This window comes from Sinocyclocheilus rhinocerous, unplaced genomic scaffold, assembly GCF_001515625.1.
Source record: "Sinocyclocheilus rhinocerous isolate Xijiao unplaced genomic scaffold, SAMN03320098_v1.1 scaffold588, whole genome shotgun sequence".
Lineage (NCBI taxonomy): Eukaryota > Metazoa > Chordata > Actinopteri > Cypriniformes > Cyprinidae > Sinocyclocheilus > Sinocyclocheilus rhinocerous.
Genome location: NW_015635063.1, coordinates 895,248 through 905,662, shown reverse-complemented (window position 1 = coordinate 905,662; position 10,415 = coordinate 895,248). Strand labels below are relative to the sequence as shown.

General features: G+C 36.2%; 2 protein-coding genes and 1 long non-coding RNA gene across 3 annotated transcripts; all 3 read left to right on the top strand.

Moving 5' to 3' along the window:
- Positions 1 to 4,276: 4,276 nt before the first annotated feature.
- LOC107746629 (transcription factor Sp5-like) lies at positions 4,277 to 5,600 on the top strand. The gene is made up of 2 exons (XM_016560926.1): positions 4,277 to 4,395; positions 4,664 to 5,600. Exons 1-2 carry the CDS (start codon positions 4,363 to 4,365, stop codon positions 5,507 to 5,509), a joined length of 879 nt encoding a protein of 292 aa, XP_016416412.1. The 5' UTR covers positions 4,277 to 4,362; the 3' UTR covers positions 5,510 to 5,600.
- A 1,466-nt stretch (positions 5,601 to 7,066) lies between these two features.
- On the top strand, positions 7,067 to 7,571 carry LOC107746631 (uncharacterized). Its single transcript, XR_001640717.1, has 3 exons — positions 7,067 to 7,113; positions 7,310 to 7,349; positions 7,534 to 7,571. It is a non-coding gene; the product is annotated as an uncharacterized LOC107746631 (long non-coding RNA).
- Positions 7,572 to 7,838: 267 nt separating this feature from the next.
- Positions 7,839 to 10,313, top strand: LOC107746613 (protein IFH1-like). Its single transcript, XM_016560908.1, has 7 exons — positions 7,839 to 7,867; positions 8,752 to 8,835; positions 9,116 to 9,210; positions 9,339 to 9,511; positions 9,602 to 9,658; positions 9,745 to 9,817; positions 10,204 to 10,313. The coding sequence occupies exons 1-7, from the start codon at positions 7,839 to 7,841 to the stop codon at positions 10,311 to 10,313; spliced, it is 621 nt and encodes a 206-aa protein (XP_016416394.1).
- The last annotated feature ends 102 nt before the right edge of the window (positions 10,314 to 10,415 follow it).

Genomic DNA, 10,415 nt, shown 5'->3' with positions numbered 1-10,415 from the left:
TTAAGAAATTACAATTTTATTCAGCAAGAATGCATTCAATTGATCAAAAGTACTGTAGACTTTTACATTTTTACCAACAAAAAAAAACTCAAATTTCAAATAAATGAAATCATCAAAAATCCTCAAAAAGTATATCAGAAAATATTCTAATATTAAGAGAATATGTCTCAAAAATACCAAAAACAACAGTCCAGTCCCTCATTGATCCCGTTTTGAATGCTGCCACTCACAAAACATTCCCTGCCCCTTTGATGGTCAATTATTTATTATTTTAGCTTGTTTGATTGGTTTCAATTACTACTAAAAACGTAATGCGCTCAATGCTTTTTAACATCTTTTAGTGTTTTAATTAATAATACAACATCTCCCAGATTTTCCCCTAAAATCCCAGAAAATTAAGAAAGGTCTTTAGATTTTCCTGCATGCAGATATCAGTTCTTCCACCATCTTTTCAGCTGCAGGTATTTGCATCAGAATATCATCTCAGCGAAGGCATTCAGAAACGCAGCATTGCAACTTTGTTCAAGGCCTTGGCTGGTACTGTAATTATCATTGATTGTGACTTTGATGTGCTTTCTGGGGAAATGGAAATGTGCTCATCAAATCAGGTTCAGACATCATTAGCCGAGCAGCTCCGTCTCCTGTCAATTACTGAACTCTAATTTCCGTCTCTAATTGCAGTCTCTTTATGCTGATTTTTGGAGAGAAAATCCATTGTTTCATCATTAAACTGGATTTATTGTAGTTCTTCAAGCCAGCGTTGTGGCACTCGTTTAATGCAGTTTTAGAAGTAAGTTTAGACTGTTGCTCTTTACTTTTTCCACACAGCAGGACCATTTAAAAATGAACTAGTCAAAGAAAAATACTTGAATGCTAAAAAGCTGATGAGTCGCAGGAGCTAGAATATACGTGTAAATATTAACAATCCACAAAAATGTCATGATGTTGGTAAATGTAAAGCACTCAGAGGCAATACTGCAAATATTATAAATGCCGCTCATACAGATGAAGCTAATTGGCCCAGAACTGTTCTGATTGGTCCATGTGCGATCTGCTCTAATAACCATTACCACAGGAATAATTACAGACTAGACTCAATGTTATCATTCCTCTCTCTCTCTCTCTCGTTCCCTCTTTCTTGTTCGGGGTCCCTCAAAGGAAAGGTCTGATGTAAACTGGGTCACTCTCACACCCTGGAGTGCATGTTGAAAGCGTTCTGATTCTATTAACAGGCATCTTCCTCCCCAGGCTCTTCTGACCCGATAACATGCTTTTTTAATTGTCATGCGTAGTGAATTCCAACATTTGCAATAAAGAGCTGCTTTTTGCTGAGAAGACATGTTGTGGAACAATAACCCGAAGCTTACCTCTGGCTTACAGTTACATATGAAAATTTCTTTTACTGTGTTTATCATGCACATAAAAACCAGAAGAGATTTTTTTTTACCACCGTGTGCATATTCAGACTGACTAAAAATGCAGCAGTTTAATATTTGAGTTTAAATTTAGCTTAGCTTTCTTGATTAGGTTAAAGTTCATTCTGATTTTAGAGGCTCAGATGTCAACAAAAATATGTTTTTTTTTTGTTTGTTTGTTTTTTTTCTTGCTCTATAAAAGAACAAAAAAACATGATTGATTACAGTTATTTTAATAATGACAAGCAGTCCTAAAATATTTATTTATTTATTTTTATTGATTTATGCATGCATGTTTACATTAAGTTTATTCTGATTCTAGACACTTCAATGAAAAAATCTGAACACTTCTGCACTATTACACTAAAAATGATTTTTCAAAGTTATAAATAAATATTACTGTTGTACATTTTACAAGAAAATACTATTTCAGTCTTTCTACTCAAAAATCATGTTTAATTCAATGTGTTACTTGTAATTTACTTGTAATATCGTCTGTTTGTAATTATTTCTGAAATTAACTAGCAATTCCTAAGTGAAATTTTCACCAAATTGAGCACCTTAGTCACACTTTACTCATTTTTTTTTCTGTCTGTACCGATTAATTCCAATGAGTTATTTTAATCTATTGACAAGCAGCCCTAATAAATTATGTATTTATGCATTTATTTATGCATTATGCATATATTACACTTCAACAAAAATATGTGAACATTTCTGCACTATTACAATAAAGTAGTGAGTGACTTTGAATAGAAGTATCTGCCAAATAATAGATCAAATGTAAACAAGAGTTTGAAAAAGTAAGTCTAAGAAGTCTCTTTTCAAACTACAGTATAATTTCCCAGAGGATATTTTGTATTGCACGTTTTGGTCGCTCTTTCAGGAGTCTCGGTGGAGCTCTTATTGAAGCATCTTGTATAAGGTCTCAGAGGTTTCGTTTAAAGTTCCTTAGATGAAATTGACCCAAATGTTGTGATACGTTAAAAATATACAGCTATAAAAATAACATGGGGTGCATGGCTCAAATCATTTAGTCTTCAAAAGATTTGAGGTTAACTGGGTTTACACAAAGTGTAACTGGAGCAGTATCTTTTTAAAATACCCATTTATTAACAGTAACTCCTGAGTAATTGAATGCATTCATCAGCTTATGCACTCTTAAGCAGGACCGTATACCACACACACGTAAACCGGTTCAAACGGCCCACAGTTCATGACCCAGGGCTAAAGTACTCGCCAGAACTCTGGCTTTTAAACACAAAACCAGGCTTCACCTCAAAGGTTCACTAAGGGCAACAGGAGAGAACTATCGCATTACTGAGGGAAACTTTTAAATTAAAGAGACCCAAGTTGGAGGGCCTTCATATAGGCCTGAGAGAACAATGGCTGCTTTCTGTCTTCATGAGACTTCAAAGCTGCGTGCCGTGAAGGAACAGAGTTCTGCTTTGTTGTAGAAAGCCACAGATGTTGCTCTAGTTCTAGACACCCTTGTAAGCACTTTGAGAGGTATTCAATAGCCCAGCCTCCCACACGCTGCCTCTTAACCGCGTCCTTCACTCTCACTGCATCATCGTGAATGGACCAGCGAGTTTCCATGCTGTTCTTTTTAAATTGTTGTAATATTATTAAACTGTAAAATATTTTATTTAAAGTTTCTCAAAAATAGTTGGTGAAAGAAATTATAAAAATGTATTCAAATATATTAAAGTTTTCAAGTTTTGCGTGCAATGTGATTTATCATTATATTTGTACAGATTTCTAATGTGTATAATTTTTCAAAAATACAGAAACAAAACACTCTAGCTCTTCATTAATCCTGTTTAGAATTTTTGCTGTCAAATATATTATTAAAATAATAAAGGTTTCTTTTTTAATCCTAACTTATGCAATCTTATTCATTTGGAATGTTTATCTGTGATAAACCTATTCAAATTAAATGAAAAAAATGCCTCCATTATTTGTTTGTTTGTTTATTCCAAATGAAATATACTAAATTTGATCCAAAAGAGCAATTCAGTTTCGATTTTGATGCGCATGCGCATGGGACATTCAAATTGTATGTTCCTGAAAAACTTGTTGCTATGATATATTTCAGAGAGTATAAGCTGATGTTCCTGTGCATTCCTTTTAAATTATATTGTAGTTTTGTTTGTTTGTTTGTTTGCTTTTTTGTTAAACTTATATTGTACTGATTTTTTAAATACCTGTTATTACAAAAATTAACTTTTAAACTGAAAAATGGCAATAAAACAGAAATGGCAATAAGCAAGTTATATATATTCTGCTATGAGGGGCGTCTACACACAGTTTTATAAACTTGCACACATTATTTTGCTTTCTTTTTCTAAAATGGAACTAAAGAAAAAAACTTTCATTGGTAAGCATTCCTTGTATAGATCCTTACATGTATGTGTGTTTATTTATTTATTTCTATTTTATATGTTTGACAAGGAAAACCTGAACCTGTGTAGGTACCCCTTTATTTAGTTTAAAGTTGCAACTTTTCATATTTTGCCACATTACCCGACTAACATGCATTAGCTCCCCCCCAAAAAAATCTCTTCAGTGACATATACTCTACATTTTTATTATTTCTTTGATCCATTCAACTAATCCAGATTAATTAATTCATTAATTGCACCTCCTTCATCTCTAACCCATCTCACCCTCCAAATAATCAATTCTTTTATTATCCAAAGCAGCAAACACTCAAAGGATTTGAGCTCTTCCGTTATTCTTTGATGATTGGGCAGCGGTAAACTTCAAAGGGAAAACTCTTCATTCTGACTGGCTGGAGTTCTGATCAAACTCTATGAAATGATGCCAGTGTGTTCACTTTGCTCCAGGATTCTCCCGTGAGTTGTTTGAGGTGCGCAGTTTTGGGAACTATAAGGATTCTGGCTCGACAAGGCTTCATTGGCGTGGCGTAACTGCGAGAGCCATAATGCGCAATGACCCACTGCAAGCTTTCCTTCAGGTGCGTAAAGAGTATTCTCTGAGGGGAACTGTGTTAAACTTATCGTTTTGATGGATTTAAAGCATGCATGTTGATTTAAGGGGAGTTAATTATTTTAAGCATTAACTTTGAGCATTCGTTTGCACAAAACATAGCGCCAGTGGGATTCAGAGAAGTGGTTCTCACTCTTAATAATTGCCTTACATAGGCTAAGTGCTAGAATAAAGAACTGAATTAGAGTACTAATCAATCAAACGTACGTTTTAAGTATTGATATTTTATTTCGTAGGATCGGACGCCAAACTGCACCCCAGAATCCATCAAAGGATCCCCCTTGATGTTGCTGGAAGACACCTGTAATCGCATCTGCCATTCCCGTGCACCCAGGTCCATGGAGCCCCACCAGCACATCTCATATGAAGGCTCCCCACCAAAGCTCGTCCATCCCTGGAGAAGTGATGCAACTTTCTCACAGCACCTCCAGACCCCCTTAAGTCCACACCACGAAATGCCACTGACACCCCCGGCCGAACACTATGACTTCTCGCCCCTGAAAATGTTGCCTTGTGCGTCAGCATGCGCTACTCTTCCCACGTCTTACGTGCCCACGCACAATGGACTTTTGGACCAATGGTGGACTGCCAATCACTCCTCAACACATCAATTTGAGATCCCCCGCGGGTGGGTTCTGGGTCACCCTGAGCTCGGCCAGTACCAGACTCAAATCGCCACCCTGTTGCACTCCAAGTCTCGCAGATGCCGGAGGTGCATGTGCCCCAACTGCCAAAAGAGCAGCGACGCGCCGGGGAAGAGAAAGCAGCACATGTGCCACATGCCGGGCTGCGGGAAGGTGTACGGCAAGACGTCGCACCTGAAGGCGCACCTGAGGTGGCACGCAGGTGAGCGGCCGTTCGTCTGCAGCTGGATGTTCTGCGGGAAGAGCTTCACGCGCTCGGACGAGCTCCAGAGGCACCTGCGCACGCACACCGGCGAGAAGCGCTTCACCTGTCCGGACTGCGCCAAACGCTTCACGCGCAGCGACCATCTGGCCAAACACCTGAAGACGCACCTGATGCGCAAGAACAGACCGCTGTTCCCCGTGCTGGATCACGTCAACAAAACTCTTGAACAGTAGTCTTAGATCGTATTTTGTGAGCACTTTTTGCGGGCCATCTCAGTAAATATAAAATGTGGGGGGGGTGTTTTTAATTCAAGTTAATCTTTAATTTGGGGCAAGTTGTCACATTTGTTTGTAAATGTTATACATGTACATTTTATTAATTACAATATTTGTTGGACAAAACAATAGTTTCACATTTTTGTGTGTTTGCTGTTTCATCAATTGTTTTCATAATTGGTTTAAAATATAACAGAAAAACAAGCTGTTTGATGATCTTAAGCCATATAGCGACAACAAGCTCAAAAGATGTGGGTTAGGCCAAGTCTTTCTTTCTTTCTTTCTTTTTCTTTCTTTCTTGAGAAAATTCAAAGCGTTTTATCGTCAGGACTTTAAGGTGTCTATATAGAAATTTTTTGACCTTAGGAAATTTTGAAGTAATAAAGTTTACCCTATGCAACATGGAAACACTTAAGAGGTTAACTTAAGCAAAAACGTTAATTGTCATTTACCTTCGTTTTCAAAAAGACATTTGGCTGCTAGGCTATATCAAGTGTATAGCCTACTATTTTATACTGTGCTTTTTTTAACCACACCAAAAACAAATGCACAATTTTAGTCGTTTTTTGATAACTTGAAAGTTAAAATACTCATGGACCAAAGAAGAGTAGCCTATATTGTGCACTGTTTATTATTTAGAAGAGTATTGTGTTTACTGTATATCCTACTATTATTATTATTACTGTTGTTGTTGTTATGGTTATTATTATTATTAATACAGTAATTTTATGCTGTAACATATTGTGTAATACAAATATACTGTGTTTGTATTTTGTTTGGGTAGCCTATGTATCAAGTGTTACGTAAGACGTTCGTTCCCAAGGAGCATGTTGCGCTCGGATTATTTAGAGGTGACGCCTCCGGTTGCTATGGAAACAGGACGCTTTTTCCGCCGCTACCTTCCAGTGCTCTCAAACTGCGACGAGGCTTAGAAAGTCGAAAGAAACTTCAGAAAAGTGTTACTGTAGGTTTGAAATTTTATGACAGACATTAGTAAAAAAAATGACCCCTTCATCTCTCAAATACAGTCGATAGATCTTTATAAATATAAAGTTAGACACTTCGCACAGATGAACAGGTAAGAGCGCTCATATTTGGCACTTCTCATGTTAAGTTATTAGCCAATATGTTTTAAGTTACATGACTTCCATGTCTACGTTATTTTTCACAGTTTATACCTGTTTTTCTACTTTAGTTCGCTGTAAATATCGCAGTAGAATGTGACTGATAGTGATCAACGCTTAAAAAATTCAACAGATTCTTGAGTTACAGTCAGTACTGTACATCGAGACTGATCTAACTGGGACTGTTAGCTATATGTTAAAATAACATCAGGGCCCACATTTAAAACTGGGCCCTGGCATATTTTTACATGAACTCAGCATGAACACACAATTGTATTTTAAAAAATTTTATGATTTGTATTAGTATAAGTACACTTTATTTAACTTTATATAATGGCTTTACCATTTCTTTAACTCATAAAGACCTGTTTATTATTGATTATAAGTTTACAGTGTGTTGGAAGGCCCTCAGAAGTCTCATCCAAAGTCAGTGAAGAGGTCAGTGGCAGCACAATCTACATTTGGAGATCATTCATGTTCCAGTTCGATACTGATATCAGGTTTTCTTTCAGAATTGAAACATTTGTATCTGATGTTGATCATTGTGCTATTTTAGTAGTGTATGTATTATTTTAAAGCATTGATTTGACTTAAGTCTTGTTCACATTTTGTCCTTTTTCTATTTCTGCTAAAGGAGGTTGCACCCTTAAAACCAGTGATTGGCAGCTCAGCAGGTAAAATAATTTAGGTGTTAGTCAGCATGAATTAATATCTATCTATTCATATACACATAATGTCTATAGCAACTGTTTTGTAACATTTAGCAGTTACATGCACATGACAACGGTCTGTCTTGGTTTCCTTAAAGGCTTATTTTCTTCTGAAAGGGTTAATGAAATCAACTGCTTTGTTCTGTAGATCCAGTGACAAAAGAATCAGTGGAATGGAAACCAAAGTAGGTTTAAAAATGTGTTTCTAGGTCACTACGATTATATATTGTTTGAATGCTGACCTCTGAACAATGAAGATTATTGCAGAAAAATCAGGTCTTTTGAATTCAATATGCTTTTTGACACATACAATAAGATTTACTTGATTAAAAAAAAACATGTCCATGTCAAATGTATTAGGTGCTTTGTTTGATTTTGTGTAGGCAACACAAACCAAAACTTAGTGGAAAGACAGAAGGACAGGGACCCTGTGTAAACTCTGAGACAGCAAATATGAAACTCAAAGCTCCAAGTTCCACAAGGTAAAAGCAGTAGAGACACTTTATAACAGTGGTTAATGAACAAAAATTGCATGCAGCTCTCAGTCAACAGGTCAATGTAAAAGAACTGGGATATTTACAATTAGTTGAATGAAAATGAAAATTTGCTGAAAATGTACTGACCTCAGGCCACCCTAGATTTAGATGAAATATAGCATTGCATCACTTGCTCAGCAATGGATGCTCTGCAGTGAATGGGTGCCGTCAGAATGAGAGTCTAAACAGCTGATAAAAACATCACAATAATCCACAAGTAATCCACACCACTCCAGTCCATCAGTTAATATCTTATGAAGCCAAAAGCTGCATGTTTGAAAGAAAAAAATCCATCAAGATGTTTTTAACTTCAAACCATTGTTTCCATCTAAAATACATTTCATCTGAATCAGGAGAGAAATATGCATAGATTTATGAGCAAAGACAGTCCAAAACAGTTTAAAATAAAATGACTGTAGATTTTGATGTGAGAGGACAACAGGGGATGCACTTTTTCACTGGAGGAAACATTATTGTGGATTATGGACTAATAATTTGGCCAGAAGTGATGATTTAAAACCGTCTTAATTATGAATTTGTTTTTACAAACAAGCATCTTTTCACTTCAGAAGACGCTAACTGATGTTCTGGAGTGGTGTGGATTACTTGTGGATTATTGTGATGTTTTTATCAGCTGTTTGGACTCTCATTCTGACGGCACCCATTCACTGCAGAGCATCTGTTGCTGAGCAAGTGATGGAATGCTATATTTCTCCAAATATTGAATGGGCTGAGGGTAAGGAAACTATTTCTTTAAACATATTTACTTGAAATAAGAATGCTTATATACAACATTTTTATTGTACTGATCCACTTCAACCATCATTTAGATGCTTTGGTTTTGGTTTTGTTTTGTATCCTTCCCTGAACTCTGAAACATCAGATACCACACTCAAAGTATACACTTCCAATAGGTAAAAACAAAAGCATTTCATGTCACAAAATAATAACTAAAAGCAACAAGTTTTCTATACTAGAGAATTAGGATAGATGCACAATACTGAAAGGAATAAAGAAACAAGCTTATTTTTAATTTGAGTATATCAGTTGCTTTTTGTATTCTGGTCAGCATGCTCTTTGGGTCATGCATGGGATGTGGTTTATGGGCCGTACATGCATAAAGCAGGGAAGCTGATGGCATTCATTCGCTCCAGTGATCTCTAATAGTTTACCTTTTATCACCCATTTTTTCAGCAGCAGAGGGTATAATGCCTCTAAAGCTCCGTCCTTCAGAAATGTAACCACGCATGGACATAAACTACCTAAACAGGTTCCCCCTATTATGACAGGTACTGAATCTGTTTTATCCTTTAGCGCTTGTTAGCACATTTATTGTTCAATCTATTTGTCTCGGAATATCTGAAGCATTTTGTGATACCCATGGTGTCCAAAAATGGATTTTCTTTTTCAATTTAAGCATTAGAAAAACAAGGAGAATGTGATGCCCAGTCAGAAAGTGTGCATGAGCTACATATCCAGGCCCCTCAAGTAGTGCTCTCTGCAAATGACCAGGATCCTCACGAGGCACAGAGTGAAGAGGATGGAAATGAGAGCGCTGAAGGACACGTGCCGCTAGAATTGTTTGCAGAGGTGAGGCATATAGGACACGTCATGTACCTGATGTGTTTGAAAATGACTACTGACTAAACAAATGTTCTGTTTTTGTTTCTATGAATCCAGTTTCTACAGGCTGTGATGTCAAGGAATTACCAACTTGCGAAGAAACTCTGTCAGATGAGTAAGTAGCCATGTGAATTAGTATTGTTTACAATTGGCATTGCTCATATAAATGATACTGATGTTTTCATCATTCTTTAAATTCAATTTTAATTTATGAGCCCCAGAACTCAGAGGCCAAGAGCTTCCTGCCTCTCATAGAAGAAAAATTACTGATAGGTGAGATTATATTCTATTATTGTTCTATCTATCTATCTATCTATCTATCTATCTATCTATCAGTTTCTTTTTTGACATGGTAGTTTCACTTTGCTTTGACCCTTAAATTGTTAAATTGTAGAATTTACATTCTTATGACAAAAACATAAGCTTTTCTATGATTTTCCTCTTTAGTCTTTAAATCAACATAGTGATATGTATTTCTACATTTCTTTAACCAAAAATGTTTTCATAAGCACTGCAGACATTAATGAAAATTAAATACCATTAATTAATTAGAAGCAATGTTCCAAATGGGTAACTTTAATAATGTGCGAGCAAAGACTTGAAATGTAAGTGTGTTGAATTCACCATCTTTATCTGGATATGATTATTAATTCTTGAAGCAGATGAGGAATCAGATGATGATGATGATGATGATGAGGATGATGACGTTGAAGATGATGATGATGAGTCCTCTGACAGCACAGATGATACATTATCATCTTCATCGTAAACAACAAACATACAAACAGTCTAGTAGATCTAGTGGTCCTAATCACGTACAGTATTGTTTTAGTATTAATACATCTAATGCTCATAAACAATGTGTGTCATG

Excerpts from the sequence above, each read along its gene's own strand:
- LOC107746629 (XM_016560926.1), top strand. The coding sequence starts at position 4,363 with ATGCGCAATGACCCACTGCAAGCTTTCCTTCAG. Across the intron at positions 4,396-4,663 it reads CACTGCAAGCTTTCCTTCAG|GATCGGACGCCAAACTGCAC; the intron begins GTGCGTAAAGAG and ends TTTATTTCGTAG.
- LOC107746613 (XM_016560908.1), top strand. The coding sequence starts at position 7,839 with ATGAAACTCAAAGCTCCAAGTTCCACAAG. Across the intron at positions 9,512-9,601 it reads CGCTAGAATTGTTTGCAGAG|TTTCTACAGGCTGTGATGTC; the intron begins GTGAGGCATATA and ends CTATGAATCCAG. Across the intron at positions 9,659-9,744 it reads CGAAGAAACTCTGTCAGATG|ATTTTAATTTATGAGCCCCA; the intron begins AGTAAGTAGCCA and ends TCTTTAAATTCA.